General features: G+C 40.6%; 1 protein-coding gene across 1 annotated transcript in view; it reads right to left on the bottom strand.

The window, feature by feature from the left end:
* Window positions 1-19,041, bottom strand: part of Apbb1ip (amyloid beta precursor protein binding family B member 1 interacting protein) — a 101,313-nt gene that overhangs the window by 41,226 nt on the left and 41,046 nt on the right. Inside the window, exons 2-5 of the mRNA XM_052728701.1 lie at window positions 13,866-13,937; window positions 12,007-12,094; window positions 8,818-9,095; window positions 6,083-6,160 (exon numbers count right to left, since the gene is read on the bottom strand). Coding sequence (XP_052584661.1) covers window positions 6,083-6,160; window positions 8,818-9,095; window positions 12,007-12,094; window positions 13,866-13,937 — 516 coding nt within the window. The remainder of the gene's footprint in view (window positions 1-6,082; window positions 6,161-8,817; window positions 9,096-12,006; window positions 12,095-13,865; window positions 13,938-19,041) is intronic.

Below are 19,041 nucleotides of genomic sequence, written 5' to 3'. Positions count from 1 at the left end.
CCTGAAGAAGCACCAACTTCTCGCTTTCCCAACATCCTTCCGTTTCTTGTTCCCGTTTTGTTTTGGGTGCTAGCAGCATTTCTTGACCAAAAGAGCTCCCTGTATCTCTGTGACTGAAGTCCCTTTGTTAAAGGGACTTCTAGGGTAAAAGCCTGGGCATGACAGCCCCAATATCCTAGGTTTTGCCACTGTCCCCAGTATGCCAATTAAAGGGACGAATTAAAGTGAACAGCAGAAAGAGGAGATTTATCCAGTAAGGCTACCCTGGGAAGAGGAAGAAATGAAGAGGTGCAGCAGTGGCCCTGGAGTCATTGTTTAGGGTATTGGCAAGAGGTTTAAGGTTTAACTAGGGAGCACGAGATTTGCACAATTAAACAGTCCTGGTTAAGGTGTGGCCTTGCCCATCATTGACTTTCCATTGTTTTGACTCCTGTCTGACCTACAAGGTGGCCTCATAAAGTGTCATAACTATATGAAATCTCTTCCTGAGGAAAATTCTTCCTCTAGTTGTGTCCATTTGAGACAGCCTAGAATGACCCAGAGAAAAAGAGTATCAATTGAGTAATTGTCTTTATCAGGCTGGTCTGTGGACACATCTGTACGGGACTGTCTTGATTGTTAATTGATGCAGGTTGGCCCAGCCTGATGTAGACCGCATCATTCCTTGCGGAGGTGGTCCTGGGCTGTATAACAATGCTGGCGAAGCATGAATGAGCCTGTGAGTCAGTGAGCAGGCTAGCAAGCCGCATTCTTTCCATAGTTCCTGCTTTGAATTCCAACCTGACTTTGCTCAATGATGTTCCCTGATCGGGAAGACCAAGTCAAATAAACCGTTTCCTTCTCAAGCTTGCTTTTGGTCAGAGTTTTTTTGGTCATGTCAACAGAGTGAAACTAGAACAGGCTGATGGCACCGGAGTTCAAGCCTTTCTTCTACTCTCAGCATGGGGTTAAGAGTGAGATTTGAATTCGTTGAGGTCCATGATTTTAATAGTCTGAAAACACACGGAAGAGACAAGTGTCCCTTTAGGTACTTCTTTGCCCATCATAATGGGCACCCTCTTTACCTTGGATAAAGTTGGGTCTTTTTTGTATTTTTTCTGTGGAAGATGTCCATGTTCTTGGCTGAGAATTACTGCTATAGAACAGTTATATGTTCTAGGAAACACCACGGAAGTTAGGGCTTAGAAAGCAGTGTTTCTGATAGAGAAAAATATCGACATTTGACCACGTTTCATTCCTGCTTAGAGATGCTTTAGAAAGGAAAACGTATGTTGCCTTTCCCTTTCATTTTTATACTGAGGAAGATATTGCCAAACCACATAGTTTCATAATGATGGAAGAGGTTTCTTTTTTTTTTTTTTTGGCAGAAATGGAAAACTAGGTTTAATCCACATGTATTTATGAATATCTATAATTGTAAAGCTTAGAAAACATAAGTGACTGAATAGGAAGAAATTATATTTATGGTTCCTCACAGCTTCTGCCATACTTGCAAGCAGCAGAGTGGTTCTGTACCAACACGGGACAGCATCACAGCAACGCTCTGCAATTCATCACGTGATCTTCTCTGGAGCCAAATGATTCGGTAACGAAATCTCATTTTCACTTGCAAATTGTTAAATGGAAAATATTTTAGCCCTGAATCATGCAAATTACTCTTTTGGGCTTCTATAATAAGATTTACAAATGGAATTGTTCTGTCACAGAGCTTCGGAATAAATTAAATTAGCAAATAAGTCAAATTGTGTTTCCAGCTTCAAAAACTTGGTAGCATAAGTTATGCACATGATTTGTAATTCAAAATAATGTCAACATCCCACCAGAACCTTAAAAGCAAATACTTCTGTGGCGAGGACCCCCCCCCCCCCTTTTTTTTTAATGAGACAGGGTCTCTGTGTAACTCAGGCTGTCTTTGACCTTTTGATCTTCTGCCTCAGTATTCCTGCCCTAACTCACTTTCATCCTTTAAAATAGCTGTGAGACCCTCCCAGCCATTTTCTTTAAATGTGGATCATTCCTATTCTTTCCTTAACATGCTGCGTCACATACAGAGTGTCGTCTTAGAGAATACAGCCAGAGAGTCAGGAGCCTTCTTTCCTTCCCCATTGGTGAGCGCTTTCCTCTGCATCTTCCTTGGGTCCAGGCCTTGTGCTTTGCGTTCACTGACACAATCCATGGGAACCAAAAGGGGCAAAGCTGTGTTGTTTTGGATAGATGGCTGGGAAGAGCTGAAAGGCCCCCCGTTCTTCACGGGCCATCTGTGCAAGCAGTCTGCATTTGCTCTTGTTTCATCTTCTGTAAGAAATACTTCTCTTTTCGTTTCTCTTCTAAAAACGCACAATGTGGCCCTCATTTATAAATCATCCAGTGCCTTGAAAGTGTGTAATTATGACTTTAAAAAAAAAAATCCTCCCTCCATCCCTTCATCCGCCTCTTGAGGTGATGGGGATCAAGCCCAGGGCCTTGCACTTGTTACGCAAACATTCTACCACTGAGCCACATCCCAAGTCCTTGGGGTTTTGAGACAGGGTCTCATGGTGTGCCTAGGCTTCTCTTGAACGTGTGATCCTCCTGCAGCAGGCTCCCTGCTCTCATTCTCTTTTATCTGTATTCATAGGCAAAGCCAGCCACTCCATACGGCATATCTGCACCTGCCACTTATTTGTAGCTCAAGTCAACGCATGCTCAGCCGTGCTAGAAGGAATCTAGAACAAGTCACCCCACCGCCACTCTCTACTACTATAATTTATTGTCCTTGAGAGCTTGTTTGGTGGTTCTGTCATGGGAGCATAGAGACCTGTATGCTTTTGTCAGAGGAACTGTCCTTATTGATGAGGAATGTAGTTCTCGCTGACCCAGCACACAGCCTCCGAGTGTGGGAGGGACACAGGTGGGATACTGAAGGAGGAAGAGGGCACCCACTTAGTGGGCCAGAGCAGCCATGACAGTCAATGAGTAGCACTGTCACAGTCAGATCACCCACACATCCCTACAATTCATTTTCCATACATCGGCCAGTAAGGCCTTTAAAAACCATTCATTAGTCTCATTTAGAGCTCTCAAAAGGCTCCCTATTGCACTTAAGACATAGTCCAAACTTCCCCTGTCACCTCTGAACTCTTGTGGCTCCCACCTGCCACTCTAACATCGATCCCTTCCTTTGCTTTTACTAAGTTGCTCACTGAGCTGTGGTCAACAGCCTTTTATTTCGTTCCATCTCATCAAGCTGAATTTTGCTAGAGGAGAAGATACTCCTTGCCTCATCAAAGCTCATCTCTGCTTGGGGATACCCTCTTCCTTGGCCCCATGGCCCTAGCTGTATCAGCTTTTGCTCAAGAGTCACCTTCTCCGAGAGGCTTCATTATCACCAATACATCTGAGGAATGGCTTAGGCACTACCTACCACGTCTTCTGGTTTCCCGCTCATGCTTCTGCTTTTTTTAAAAAGTGTAATAAATAATAATAATAATAATAATAATAATAATAATAATTGTTATTAGACAAGGTCTTGCTGTGCAGCACTAGCTGGGTCTAGATTTACTGTTGTAGTCCAGGCTAGTCTTGAATTTGCAGTCCTCCTGCCTCTGGATCCTGAGTGTTGGGATCAGAAGTATGGTTTAATTTTCTTCACTGCACTTGCCTCCCTTGCTAGAATTTAGCTCAATACAAGTAACAATCCCGCTGGACCTGTTCACCATTGAACACAGCTAGCACCTCCTCTAATGCATGGGGGTGCAAAAAGAAGACAGTCTCCAGAAGGGCCTCTATGGAGGTCCAGAGAGAATATAGGCCATAAATTAGTGGGTTGTACATTGGGTGGTGATAAAAACACTGAGGAGGAAAGCAGAGAAGGCATGAGAATTTTAGGGAGTAGTGTGTACAGTGGGGACAGTCTCACTCAGAAGGTGACTGAATACTTAAGGGAGGGACAGACAGAAAAAAGCTCAGTAAGAATCTGGGTAAGAATGCCAGGGACAAGTGGGTACAAAGGTACCACAGCAAGTGCTTGAGTTACAGTGCGGTTAATGGAGAGAGAGAGAGAGAGAGAGAGAGAGAGAGAGAGAGAGAGAGAGAGGGAGGGAGGGAGGGAGGGAGGGAGGGAGGGAGGGAGGGAGGGAGGGAAGGAGGGAGGAAGAACTGAGGCTAGGGAGATAATGGCAGCCAGATCACATAGAGACTGGCTTGACTTCACTGTACAAGATGGGCAGCCACTGAAGGCTCTTGGACTATGGAGACAAGAGCAGAGAAGGTGGACTGAGGTTCGAGTGAAAAGTCTAACCTCAGACATCAGCATAGCAGCTCATCCCTCAAATCACCTGAGTGGTTATGGCACATGTGGTTGTGAAATGTCCCTGACAGGCTCACGACTTTGAGCATTCATCTCTCTTTGCTTCCCGACACCAGACACAGTGAGTGTGACCAGTGAGACCTTGCACTCCTGATGCTACAGCCCCTGACTGTCTTCCTTCCCTGCTTCCCTGCTTTGGTGGTTCGAACACTCAAACTGAGAGCCCAAACCAGCCCTTCCTTTCTAAGATTGCCATTGCTGGGTATTCACCACAGCAGCAAGAAGAGCAGCTATCCAGCTGATCACGTTCGGTGTTTGCCACAGTAAGGAAAAGCTGGCACATCCATGCAGAAAATAAAAGAGTAACAAAAAAGAAGTTGATTGGCATTTGCAAGGAATAGGATCAGTTCTATCTGGAAAATATCTTCAGATATGAGCCTTGCAAGTCTGGATCCAGGGATGGTCAAGGGATATTTACTGAATTAATCACCATGTATATAACTCCTTCATTCAAGAATTGTAGCAGGTGGCATGGAAATATAAAGTGTTAAGACCCTATGTGACAAGGACAATTCACCTAAATATGTGAGAGATGATAGACGCTTCAGGAATAACAAAACAATTTAACTATTACTAACTTATTTTTATTTTTATATGCATTGGCGTTTGACCTGCATGTCTTTGTGAGGGAGTCAGATCCACTGGAACTTGAATTACAGACAGTTGTGTACTGCCAGGTGGGTGTTGGAAATTGAACCCGGGTCCTCTGGAAGAGCAGCCAGTGCTCTTATCCACTGAGCTATCTCTCCAGCCCCTTATTACTAACATTTTAATAGTGGGTGTAGTCCCTTAATCAGGTTAGATACAGGTTTTTCTATTATAACATAATACATTATGTTCCTAAACAAACAAACAAACAAACCCTATGCTCGGCGAAAATGTTCAAAAAAGTTATAGGCTAACTGGGAAAGTAGGGTTAGGAGCAGATCATGCAAAATTTACACAAATTAGAGACTAGATTAACAACAAAACCAATATTTGATTCCCGGGGAGACAGCCAGGCAGGCATCGGGTCTAGAGGTTGCTCAAGGGACATAAAATTCACAAAAGAAATTGTGGAACTGTGAGGCCAAGGGATGCTGAGGGCTGACCCCGTTGAAGCATGCCCAGAGGACGTGCCACCTGCTATAAGCAGACAGCTATGGAAAGTCCCAGAGAGCATCACTCAGGGAAGGGAGTCCAGGATGGACAGATTTTACATTCTCAAAATGGAACTCAGAAGGCCCTTGCCTAGGTGGTAGCAAAACCAAAGACCTTTTCCTTTCTTGTTAAAGGGAATTTGTACTCCCACTCTCCTGATTCATGAGAAAATACATGTGTAAACCAACAAAAAGTCATGTATGAGCTAAGGAAATGTCTGCCCTGTTAGGCATTTTCTCACCACAGAGAGCTCTTTGCCATCATACTATCCAGTAGAAAGCCTTTACAAGACACAGATGAATGCAGGTTCCCTACCTAGAAATCACAAATTCGCTAAACGATGGTATACAGAGAAAAATCATGTCATTTCACTTTGTCCAGAAAATTCTTTAAAGATGATAATTATTTGGAAAGTGCCACTTTAGTTTTCTTTCAACGATACTCTTAAAGCCAAGGTCTTGAGTATGTTAGGCAGGTGACCTACTACTGAGCTCCCCAGAGGCAGGTGAAATTTTTATTTTACTGTTTATCAGTAAGTATAGTATGATATCATTAATTTAGCTCCCCCCTATGCAAAAGTGATTGTTGGCTTACCTTCTTAACCTTGGCTTCCTTCAGTTTTTCCAGTGCTAATTTGATTTTATCAGCCTTTGCTAGGGCTTCTTCTTCTTCCTGTAAAGGGACAAGACAGTCAACAGAGTCTCATAAATACCAATGGGTGGTAATTGCATGTTAGTGTTAGTGCCTAGTTAATTTATAGTAACAAAATTATCAAATTTTATATCCTCCATTTTCAGAAAATAAATAAATGCCTATAACTGAAATAGTCAACTCAAAGGTACAGAAAGAAATTATTGTTTATAGCCTTGGGAATTTTATCCTAAAAGATGATATTATGACCTCAATAACTGTATCATACACTTAGAGCATGCTGTTCTGTGCTCAGCTCACAAAATAGAGGACTGTGGTAGTCTGAATGATCAATATCCCCTATAAACTCACAGACTTGAACTCTGGGTCCCTAGCTGGTGGTGCTGTTTGGAACTATCAGGACATGGAACCTTGCTGGAGGAAATACATCAGTGTAGGTGGGCTTTGAGTGAGCCTCATCCCACTTCCTGTTTGCTTTTGCTTTTATCCTGTGAATAGAAATGTGATCAGTTAGCTTCCTGCTCTGGCAGCCTGCTGCTGTGTCTCCCCTGAGATGATGGACTTTCCCTATAAGCTAAAGCAAACTCTTTCCTTCTTAAGTTGCTTTGGTTGTAGTATTTTATCACAGCAACAGAAAATGCACTGATACTGGGACCAACCCACAGAATCCATTAAAGCATTCATCCTAAGGGAGTTGAGCACCTCATAAAATCATACACATCCTCTTGGACCATGATATCTATTTAGAGGGGGATTCATAGCTTTTATTAGAAACTTAAAAATGTCCTTAACATCCTACTTTTTAATACTAAAGCCAAAACTTAACCTTATAAATCACAAACTGTCCAAAGTAAATCAAAACAAACAAAACACTCCACTGATGAACACACATGAACAAGAGAAAAGAGTGTGAAGTATTCTTATGAGCTCAAATTCCTTTGATAAGGTAAAATCCTGAGAATAGGATTATTAAGGCTTATTTATTTATTTATTTATTTATTTATAATGATTTGGAAATGAAGTGTTCTGGTCACATCCCTATTGTTTGAAAGCAGAGTGATCTCTTCTCATACCACTTGGTTGTTGAAACATTTTTGAGTGCCGAGATGCTTTAAGAACAGGCGAAAGTAAGGAACTTCGTAAGCTTCCACCTGTTCATTCAACTTTGTATTTACTCTCAAGGAACTCATGACCCCCCTGAAACCTTGAGGAACCCGAGGTTAGGAGCGTCCGCTCTGTCGTAGTCACCAGGTTAAAAATAATTTTTCCAGAGCAAACATGGTGAGGCAATGAGTGTGATAGAGTATGGTTTAACATTTGATTTATATTTGAGATTGTAGGAATTCTGAGGGCCACTAGGGTCATACAAATCATACTGACCGCCATCATTCAGCACAGCCAGTATGGAAGCCACAGCACACTGAGCTGGCTTCTCACTTGGAAATATTTTTAAGGAGCCCACTTAAGAGAAATTCTTCAAAGTGTTGTCTTTACCCTTTTTTTTGAGGGACATATTGTAATTAACATGCCAAATAAGGACAATGTAAACTTTGCAGTTATTTCACAAAATTCAGAAACTTACAAATATCAAGCATTCATTACCTATCTTTACAATACCTTCCCCAGTGAAGACATTCCAAGGACACATAGTCTTTGTCCTACTGAACAGGGTTACCAGAGGCAACAATCCAATTTAACTCAACTTAAAACCTGTTATTTTCTATATTCTGGGCTAGGAACAGGGACAATGAAACATATAAATCAGTTTCTTACTTCATGAAAAATTAATAAAACATGTCCTCCGAAGTTTGAGTATTATTAAGGAATATGCACATGAAAATATTACTTTTAGTCAAACTATGACAAGTATTATATTTGGTCCTAATGTGTTCTTCACACACACCTGCTACAGTTTAAATGTCCTCACCAAAACTGATGTTGAAGTTTAATTTCCCTTGTAAAAGATTAAAAGGTGGGACAAAGTGGTATCTTTACAAAGCAAGTGGGTCATGAACAGAAAGTCTTCACTAGTTACTGAGAAGGTTCCAGAACCATACTATAATACTCGCCAACCTCCAGTGCTAAATAAACCTTTATTTTTTCCTACAGTACCCATTCGTGATATTCAGTTATAACAATAGAAAACAGATTAAGACATTGCTCATGGAAGGCTCTCTGGATTTGCAAGAAACACACGCTATTCTTTTTCATAGAATTTCAGAGTCTAGGCATGCAAACTTATGAATGTCATTATTACTTCAAAGAAAGTCCAAGGTGATGGGCAGTAAGCAAATGGCAATGGTTCTGCCATCTTGGGTCCTACATACTTTGTTGTGGGATATTTGTACATTGTGTGAAGATGTATTGCTGTGACTGGTGTAATAAAAAGCTGAATGGCCAATAGCCAGGCAGGAGGTAGAGGAGGGACTTCTGGGCAGAGAGAGAACTCTGGGAAGAAGAAAGGCAGAGTTGCCAGCCAGATGCAGAGGAAGCAGGATGGGCAATATGAGATGAGTTTACACCATGTGGCAGAATGTAGATTAAAATCAATGGATTAATTTATAAGAGCTAGTTGAGAACAAGCCTAAGATAAGGTTGAGCTTTCATAATTAATAATAAATCTCCGTGATATTATTTGGGAGCTAGCGATACGGAGAAAGACTCATTACAATACTTACTTTAGAGAGAGGTTCCGGAGGAGGTGGGGGCGGTGGAAGGTCTAACATGGGTTCTGCCGGTGGAGGTGGTAGAGCATCCTCATAGTGGCTAATACCAGCTGCAGCAGCACTTGCTCCATAACCAAGCGAGGCTGCACCCTGGCCATCTGCTGAGTGATGCTGATTCTGAGAGGACTCTTTCTGAGCCTGGATGGTTCTCTGCTCGGCTTCACTTATATCTGCTACCAAATCTGCCATGAGAGCATCTAAATCTTGGTCCTCCAGTGCATTTAAGGACTCTAAGAGGAAAAACAGCATTAATGGGGTTAAGAAAAGTAAAACCTAACTATTTGCATCTGGATAAAACAGAAAACAGTTATTTTTTTAAGTGCAATATGTACTTAGGTGGGAATCATTATTTAACTTGTTATGATACAATAAGAAAGGTTGAAAATATTTTGATCCAGTAGCACACACCCACGTATTGGGACTCCGGAAATAATTACATTCAGTGCTTAATGTGAGTAAGTTTTTAACAGGAAGAAGAGGGAAAACTTGCGCTGTACAGGGGGGTGTCTCACACTCCAGCCATAAAGTCAGGTTAGAGCCCGTGAGCAGATGCCTACATGGAGAACTCTTGAATATTCTGGTGCAAGAGCTTCAGGCTTTGGAACAGCAGAGGAGGAGGAGAATGGAAATGATGGCAGTGGGGTCCTCCCTAAGCATTTGGAAGGGAGAACACTGGGGATCAGCTGTTTCATCTACTTTTAGGGAGTACAGGTAAACAGCTGTAAGCCCTCTACCCGACCTCAGGGAGCCTTGCATCCTTAAGTGCAGGACTGAGGCAGCGAAGGGGTTAAAGAGTAAAACAAATGACACCAAGTAGTGAGGACTTTAGGAAGACAGTAGCCTGGGCGAGCTTTTATAAGAAAGAATGGACAAGGCTTTTAGGGAGATGGGACTTTGTCCAAGTGTGATATTACTGGAGAGGCCACATGCATGCTCAGCAAGTTGACGAGATTGCCTGGAACAGAGGGACAGCATCAGCAGAGTGCACTGGGCACCAGGCAGTCACCGCATGATGATTCGGTGAAGAAGGGATGGACCCTGGGCAGGATGGCCCAGAATGAGGAAATGGGAGTGTCAGCAAATGAGCCTCTTTAGTAAAAAGCAGAAAGCATTGCCAGACATCACCAGGGCCGTGTAGCCCAGTACATCAGAATAACAGTTCTAGCATAGACTCATTCCAAGGTTTGATCATCAAATGCATGAAGCAGTTTTTTTTCCTTTGTAAACCATTTTTGCATAAAAATATTATTTTAAAATGTTTTCAGAGAAGTGGCTGAACAATCAAGGCCCATTCATAATTTCCTAACATGGTCAGTCACAACTGTTAATGTAAAATCTTTTAATATATATTATTATAAATTGTTATAACTATATTATATATAATTATAAACACCTTAGTGATAAAATCCCCATAATAATGCTTGCATTACTAATGCCTAAAGAAAAATACATTAGAATGTTCATTAATATCTTATTAATGTCAAAGAATCAAAATGATATATATCAATATACAGAGCTTAAATGCATTACTATAAATAAGTTATATTAATCAATATAGCATTACGTAGTGAGGAATAGAGAAAGAGAAATGGATTCCATTCTGAAGTCTGCCATTCTCTGAATGACTATGGGCAAAATATTTTTACCTTATTTTAACAACACTTTAACTGAGGGTAATAAAAATGTATTTTCAACAAATTTAAAATTATACACATCAGGAATCTGGTGGCTTTGTCCTCTCCCAAAGTCAGTCCATACATGAGCATCTTGTCTCCTTGGTGCTGCACCTTAACATGCTGTGCTTAGAGACTTACGGGTTTCCTCGACTCTATCATCCTTGGTACGTTTTTGATACTAGGAACTAAGAGTTTAGAGAACAGAGTTGACTATAACAATGGAAACACTGACTAGACTTGAGTTCTAGTGGAACTGTTGATAAAATGCTCATTTGTAGAGCTTCAAGAGGCAGAAGCAGGCAGATCTCTGAGAGTTCAAGGCCACCATGGTCTACACAGACAGTTCCAGGCCAGCCAGGGCTACATAGTGAGACCCTGTCAACAAACCGAATAAAACTAGAAAATCCCAAACAAAACACCCACTGGAGCCCATGTGCGCAAGGATCTGATAAGCATAGTTGCCATAATCCATGAAAGTGGACTACTTTTTGGAAACTTCATGAACGCTGTTATCTTGGTGGACATGTCTGGCATAAAGTTTTTGTGGTGAATAGAAGAGTGAAGTAAAAAGTGAGGTAAAAAGCGGTGCAGCATAATTGACCAAAACAATCACTGGTGCCTACAGGCTTATCAAGAGAACACTGCAAAGGACAGAAGCAGTGACGCTAAGTGAGAAATGGAAACAGAAGCCGGGACTTTGGGTTCCAGGTCGGGGCTTCTTGGCTACTCATGAGTTTGGGTTTGTGCAGGGCTTTTTTGCTACCTTAAGTTTTATACTCTGGTGGCCACTGAAAGCCTTTGACTATTCTTTCTCAAGGGTTCCAGTGAAGCCGCCCTTATGGCGCAATGGTAGCATGTTTGACTCCAAGAGCTCCAGTGAATTCTTACTAAGTTAGAAGTGATTATTTCAAGGTTTATTATCATTTCAGCAACATCAGATCTAACAGTTCTCTCTGCAATAAACAGAAAAGAGGATCTTGCTATAAAGTAAAGCTTTGATCTCAGGGAGACTGAAAGTTTCAAGCAGTAAATTATATACAAATATATATGTAAATTAAAATGTTATATTTAGAATGAAACATATTTTGAATCAGCTCCCATTTATATATTATCAGTTGTTATTAAATACTTAGCCGTTATCCTTGAAGAGACTTTTTTTACTGACATTTTCTTGACGCCTTAGTAATAAGAATAAACTTTTCTTTCTTTTTTCCAAAGATGAAATTATCCTAAGACTATTCATAACTGGAAGATGGTCTTCCCTTTTATTATAGGTGAAAATATCTAATGGACTTTCTTAATTCAATGTAGACATAGTAAAATACTGCCCACAGTCCAGGGCTTACACAATACTTACCACGATGTTCACATTTCCTTAGTTTCATGGTCAGAGTATAGTTCCATGGAGACTTCAGTCTTCATTATGGTTTCACATTGCTTAAGAAAACAAAGTTTCTGTGCTTACCATTTAAATCCTTAAATCCCACACTGTAGTTAAATTCTTCTCGGGGTGGCTTGGGGTCTGGAGGAGGAAGAGTGTCCACTCCTAAACTCTGTGAAAACAGATCCCATAGTTTCTGTGAGTGATTCACAAAACCAACATTGCTGAAGCTCCAAACACTCATTGTTTATACTTTTCTCTCTCCAAATATGCTCTTAAAGATCATGTTGTTACTTAAATGTTTTATTGTGTCTTAAATTTTTTCTATTATAGAAAATTTCAGCTTAAAAAAACTATAAAAAATGTTTGGAAATAGACTGTGTTAATTGAGAATAATGAGAACAAAATAGTTAATTTTTCTTTTTTCTTTCCTTTTATCCCACTTCTTTCTTTTTTGGGGGTGGTGGTGGTGTTTCGAGTCAGGGTTTCTCTGTGTAGCCCTTCTTGTCTTGGCTTTCTTGGAACTCTCTTTGTAGACCAGGCTGGCCTCAAACTCAGAGATCCACTTGTCTCTGCCTCCCAAGAGCTGGGATTAAAGGAGTGCATTACTATCGCCTGGCAAAAATAGTTAATTTTCCTAAGCAATAGAGAGACTTACTGTCAGGATGAAGAAACATACAATACATAATTTTATAAGAGCTTACATAGTGACATCAAAGAAAGAAATGTGCAGTCATCTGGGAAGGAAATTCTGCAAAAAACTTTTAATTAATTATTTATTACATAATTGTTTACTCTAAGAGAGTTAATGTTCTGACAGTTCCAATAGTGACTGATAAACAAGCTCCCTACCCCCAGGGCCTTTCTCTGCTAGCTACTGCTTTACAGTTGAGCTGGATGCCCTGCCCACTGGTTTTGCTTTTGTTGATTTGTTTGATATTATAATCTCATTATTTATCTTCTTGCCATTCAGAAATTAAAATGTCTTATATTTTAAAATATTTCATTTTTATGTTTTCTATCTTCTGTTGTTTGTCTTGCTTAGATGTGCCTTGTATTTTAAGATTATAAGCATTTTTTCTCTGTTTCTCTCCTTTCATATGCTTAGATCTTTGATTCATGGAACTCATCAAATTATAAAGCATGAGCTAGAGCTCCAGCTCTTAGCAGGAGTGTTATCCCAACATCATTTGCTGACATGTCTTTGTAGTTATTTAGAAGGCCACCTTTATCAGGATATGTGGGGGAGGGGTGGAGAACACAAACAGAACAACATGCCACTCATTCAGAAATTTGGGAGAAATGTAAATTGGGATTCTTCATACTATTGCTTCAACTTTTCTGTAAGCTTGGTATTTTTTTTCCAGTATTACAATCACATTATTGCATTTCAGTCCATTTTAGTTTTCAGTTATTTTAGGAAACTGGGGACACCAAGGTTTATCCATCTCTTCTAATCACACACAGTGGGGTCAATCTAGTCTTGGTTGACTGTTTTTCTCGGATATGTAGCTTATGGCTGAGTGGCTTTCATGGGGACTGAGCTCTTACAGTTCATTCAGAATGTCATAATAGTCCTTTGAAATACAGTATTTCCTTAAAAGATGACACAAAACCATCTTACTTAGAGCCATCTTCTCTCTTAGTCTCTATGAAGATAATTACTAGGGGCGTTACTCAGAGGTGGTTGTTGAAGGAGACATGGGAATGATAGGCACAGACATTGACATAGCTGTGCATGTGTGATCGCTCTATGAGACCATGTGGACTGATGGTGCAGAACCAATAAAAAGCTTGACTATTTTCTCCCAACACTATCACAGATACATCAGGGGCGTGTGATGTCAATCTCTGACATTTTTCTAAAGGCAGCATTTTTGTATCAAATTCTGCACTCCCTGCCCCGCCCCCAATAGCTCACAGGTTAAAAACAGGGTTTTTACCTGGGTCAAGAGATCCATTTCCCCCAGCAAAGTGCTGAACATCTGGTCTATGTCTTCATTTGATTCACCCATCTGAAACAGGAAGATACCCAGACATTAGTAGTCTCTGAAAGCTTATCGGGGACAATTGTTGCATTTTCATTCTTTCCTCTTTTATTGATCAGGCATCCACTACGTGGAGAAGAAGATTCTGCTCACCCTGAAATTCCATGTCTGGCTGTCATCTAATTTGATGTCCGAGGCTGAGCTAAATCGTGGGACCTGCCGTAGTGCAAAACCTGAACTTGTTTTTCCAAACAAAGTGGCACTGTTCTGAGAGTCACCTTGCCATAGGTTCCTTATTGGAAAGAGAGAAAGCCTCAAGCTACTCATGATAGCTACTTTTGATTGTTGACTTGTTTGGGTTGAGAAATACCAAGGAGATTGTCTGTCATGATGTTTCCAGAGATGAATGGATCAATTCCTTGATTGATTTATAGTAAGATAACACTTTTGTACAGAGTGAAGAAACTGGACTAAAGTTTCTGAAATAAGAAGTCAAAATAATATTTTCCCTCCTTTTGAATTTTTTGTTACATATTTGGTCACAGCAATGAGATAGCTCTGAAGATGCCACACTATTGTGTTAGAGGGAGGTAGACTTTTACTTCCACTTAAAAACACACTAACATGTGACTGCTTTTTTTTTTTTTTCCGAGACAGGGTTTCTCTGTGTAGCTTTGCGCCTTTCCTGGAACTCACTTGGTAGCCCAGGCTAGCCTCGAACTCACAGAGATCTGCCTGGCTCTGCCTCCCGAGTGCTGGGATTAAAGGCATGCGCCACCACTGGCCGGCGTGACTGCATTTTAAAGTGCCTGTGATTAAATGTATTTATTGAATGGTCCCCTGCTTCATAAAGATATCTGTGAAATAACAGCTTTGGGCACCTTTATTTGGCAAGGCTGCATTGGGCAATGGAGAGATAAGAATACTCATCCTTCAAGGACTGCTTGGTAGTGTGTAGTGTGGTAGCGGGAATGAAACGTGTTAAATGTAAAGTGAAAGATTCATCCAAGATCATGTCCAAGGGTTCTAAACACTGTAAGACCAGTGTCAATTGCAGCAGCAATAGCCTGGTGAGGGCGGAGGATCAGGATTACAGCCAGACCTGGGAATCCATTCTTGTCACTAGGCAAAAATATTTGAAAAAATTCTGCACTGAACATGTCAGCACCTATTCTTGGTAACATTCCCTTAGAACAAGTACAGCCATGTACTGTTCAACAACTCATGATTATTTTGTCAAGGACAGACTGCATTAACCACTATGGTCCTGATATCATATTGCTTGGTGATGGGGCAGCCATCTTAGTTTGTGTGGGTATTCTCTATGAGCTCATGACAGTGAAAAAGCCTAAACATGCAATGCTCAGAACTTATCTCCATTGCTGACTGACAGGTGGTTATAATTAAATGGCATATAAGTGACCAAGAGATAACTAAAAACACGGGCGGATGTGTATATGTTACATGAAAACATAAAGGCCTTGAGTATCCTTGGATTTGGGAATCCAACCCCTGCAGATGTTGAAGGACAGCTGTATTTCAGCCAACAGTATTTACTTGAGAATGATACGTAGTGCTTCTGTTTTCGTATGGACACACTCATATATGCAGAGAAATGATGTTATGTAAGAACACAATGATTTCTATGTACTTATTATTTGATCAATATGACTTATCTTTTTAAATTTAAATATATGTATCTTTATTTTCTTTCAATAGATTATTTTAAACAAATATTATTTTTTCTACAGCTGAAATGTTTGCCTCTCAGGACAGTCTTAAAAGATACAACACTACAAAAACTTTTTTGGCTGAGTCTATGAATATTCTCCAAATATCCACCCTGTAGAGCTGGGGTCTAATCCTTTAAAATTATTCTCAGCAGTAATCTGAGGTTTTTGTAGTCTTACTTTCCTCATCACAACCTTCCCTCTCCCAGTTTTAATATAGTGGTTTATTAATTCTTTGAGAATTTCATACATTCATACAATGTAATTTTATCATAATTATTCTCCACTCTTCCCACAATTCCTTTCAAATCCATATCTCATCCCTCAGCTCTCTCTCCAAAGCTTGAACTTTCTCCCCTTTTAAAAAACTAACTCACCAAGTCTAATTTGTACTGCCTATGTACTCATGAGTCAGGAGCCACCCACTGGAGAGTGATCAACTGTTGGAGAATATTATTTTAAGGTGTGTTACTTTTGTTTATGTTGCATTTGTTTAACTCTGTAAAGTTGTGTTACTGTGCCTGTCTAGAACACCTGATGGTCTAATAAAGAACTGAATGGCCAATGGCAAGGCAGAAGAAAGGATAGGCAGGACTGGCAGGCAGAGATAATATATAGAAGGAGAAATCTGGAAGGAAAAAAGAGATGGAGGAGTGGAAGGAAGAAGAGGAGCCAGAAAAGGAGGAGGACTCCAGAGGCCAGTCACCCAGCTCCACAGCAAGCCATGGGGTAAGAGTAAGATTTACAGAAGTAAGAGAATGGGAAAAGCCCAGAGGCAAAAGGTAGACGGGATAATTTAAAGTTAAGAAAACCTGGCTAGAAATAAGCCAAGCTAAGGCTAGGCATTCATAATTAAGAATAAGCCTCTATGTGTGATTTATTTGGGAGCTGTGTAGTGCCCCCCCCAAAAAAAAACAAACAACAAATCCACCTGTCAGGAGCTATCCCTTACAGAAAACCAAGTCTCCCTCTCCCAGAAACCATTAACTATCAACAGCTCCTCAGCAGGAGGTAGGGACTCTTAAGCCCCTCCTCTCCTCCATGCTGGAAGGCCAACTGGTTTGATCTAGACTGCAATAGCAAGACATGCCATAGACACAACAGTGGCGTGAATGTTATGGGAGTAACCAACCACTTTCTGCTTGGACCTAAGACCCATACCACAGGAGGAAACACATGCCTGGAACTATAAATCTGGCCAAGAACACATGGTTTGGGAGTTCCTTGGCCTCAGGTGATCCTATTTCTATGATTCTGCTAACTGGAATAACATCAGAATATTCTCTAAATTTATCTTTTGTTTCCCATTCAAGTACTCGTACAATAGTATAGTTCTCAGATCACATCAGAGAAGTTTCTTTGCTCAGCAGACAGCAGTCAACAAAGAAACTCAACTGGTCAAAGTGCATCCCCTTCCCCAATTTTAAGAGGGAAAAGTAATGTTCCCTTCTCTCATGATACACAAAATTCCTTGAATACAGCTATTGACTATGTTCAACAATCATTTCGAGTTTTATGCTTTATATGTTTTCCATTATGGGACAGACAAGTGATCTGTGACTTGTTTGAGATATATTAAGTGGAAGTTTTTGGTTTCCAGTGGAGGATGTGTCACATAGATGCACAGGAGTCATGAAGCTGGTTTGGCCAGCATGGGTCAGGAAAGAGGCTTTTGTTAAAGCAAGAGCAGCCCAGATACTATGGGACAAGCATAATAGAAGCAGACATACGTACCCCAAGGAAGCTAGAGTTCACACATCAGGGACAGACAGATATATGCTGTGTCTAAGAAAGCAATCATTGGAAACTCAGGACCAGACCCTTGAAAGCAGGCAGACAAGCCCTCAAATACAGAATTGACAGGTAAGGCAGACTCCATGGACTTTGTGTACATGTGCAGGTCTAAGAGTTAAGAAGGAATCAAACTGTGTTAGTGAAGGATGATGGGAAATACTTTTGCTATTTTGTGCATAAAGTTAAAGCAGGGAAGAGGTCTATGGGTGGACCCCACTTCTGATTAAAGACAGGATTCTATGTGAGGGTTCATTCACACAGAGTTTTGTCTCCCCCTTAAAGTATGTCCAAATCACTCTTTCCTGCTCTGGTCCTGATGTGGCTTCTTCTCTTCTGTAGAGTTGCCAAAGGGATAGAACATTCAGAGGTGAGACTTTGTGGAAGATGCCCAGCTGGTGGGGCGTTGTCCTTGGAAGGGATTAATACGTGCTTCTCAGAGTAGATTAGTTCTCTTGAGAATGAGTAGTTATAAAACAAGATCAGCTGTGTTGACAACTTCTCTGGCTTCCTGTCTTACCACGTGATGTATTCTGGATGTATTCCCACCATCGTAATGCCACTTACTGTGAGGCTCTTACTAGATCCAAGCAGATGTCAGTGCCATGATCTTGGATGCCCACAACTGTCAGCTAACACATGTCATTTCTTTGTGAAGTATCCAGACTCAGATATTTTGTTATAGCAACAACAACAAAAAATACCAATATGCTCCCTTTTTCAAATGTCCTACAAGATGGATGAAAATAAGTAAGGAATAAAATATTTGTTTTTATAGACTGTCTGTGAAAATAGTTAACATGCTATTCAAAATCCTAGAATGGATCTTTCATGCATTACTTTGATGAGGAGAAATTGGCAGAATAAATAACAAAATTATACAATTGTCCATGTAAATTCATTTTATTAGAGTCTTATGTGCTATAGCAATGTGAAAAACAAAGGAATCCTTCAAAACAATTATTATTTACAGGAAAACAGTGTTTTAATGAGCAAAGAAATCTATTCAAAGTGTAAAAAACCGGATTTATTGACTGACATTATAATCTACCAATCTATGTTGCAATGAACTCACATGAAGCAAAGGTGGTATGGGTAGTAAGGACCTGCCACCCATGCATTCTGTTAAACCAGCGACTGGAAAAAACATTAAAGTGAAGAAATGTGACATTTGTGAGTCAGCAAAAGCCACCAAGTCCTGAGACTTTAGTTTCTCAGGCGGCACACACTACTGATAAATAATGGGTTAAGAGCGAGACGGAGGGAGTTACTCACACAAGATGGAAATAACTCAGACCAACAGCACATCCCTGTGACCCCCTGAAACTCGCCCTGGGCTCATCTGGCCGAAGCTTCACCCGTTCCTGACCTTCCACTGCTCCCCCTCCCCCACCACTGTCTCTATTTGACTTGAGGACATCACCATCAAAATTCTGCTGGAAATATACACTCACAGTATAATGTTTAATGAGTTAACATTTAAAACCTTTTGCATTCTTGGTAAGTCAGACATCTGGTGCAAGAGTATTACTATGTTGACTGTCTGGCCTTGAACCTGGGATCCTTTGCATCAGTGAACTAAGTGCTAAGATTTTAGGTGTGGTACATCA

Source organism: Peromyscus californicus, unplaced genomic scaffold (assembly GCF_007827085.1).
Source record: "Peromyscus californicus insignis strain IS unplaced genomic scaffold, ASM782708v3 Scaffold_8__1_contigs__length_139910024, whole genome shotgun sequence".
In the NCBI taxonomy this organism is placed as follows: domain Eukaryota; kingdom Metazoa; phylum Chordata; class Mammalia; order Rodentia; family Cricetidae; genus Peromyscus; species Peromyscus californicus.
The sequence above is the reverse complement of the archived record's forward strand: the minus strand, read 5'-3'. Positions and strand labels throughout refer to the sequence as shown.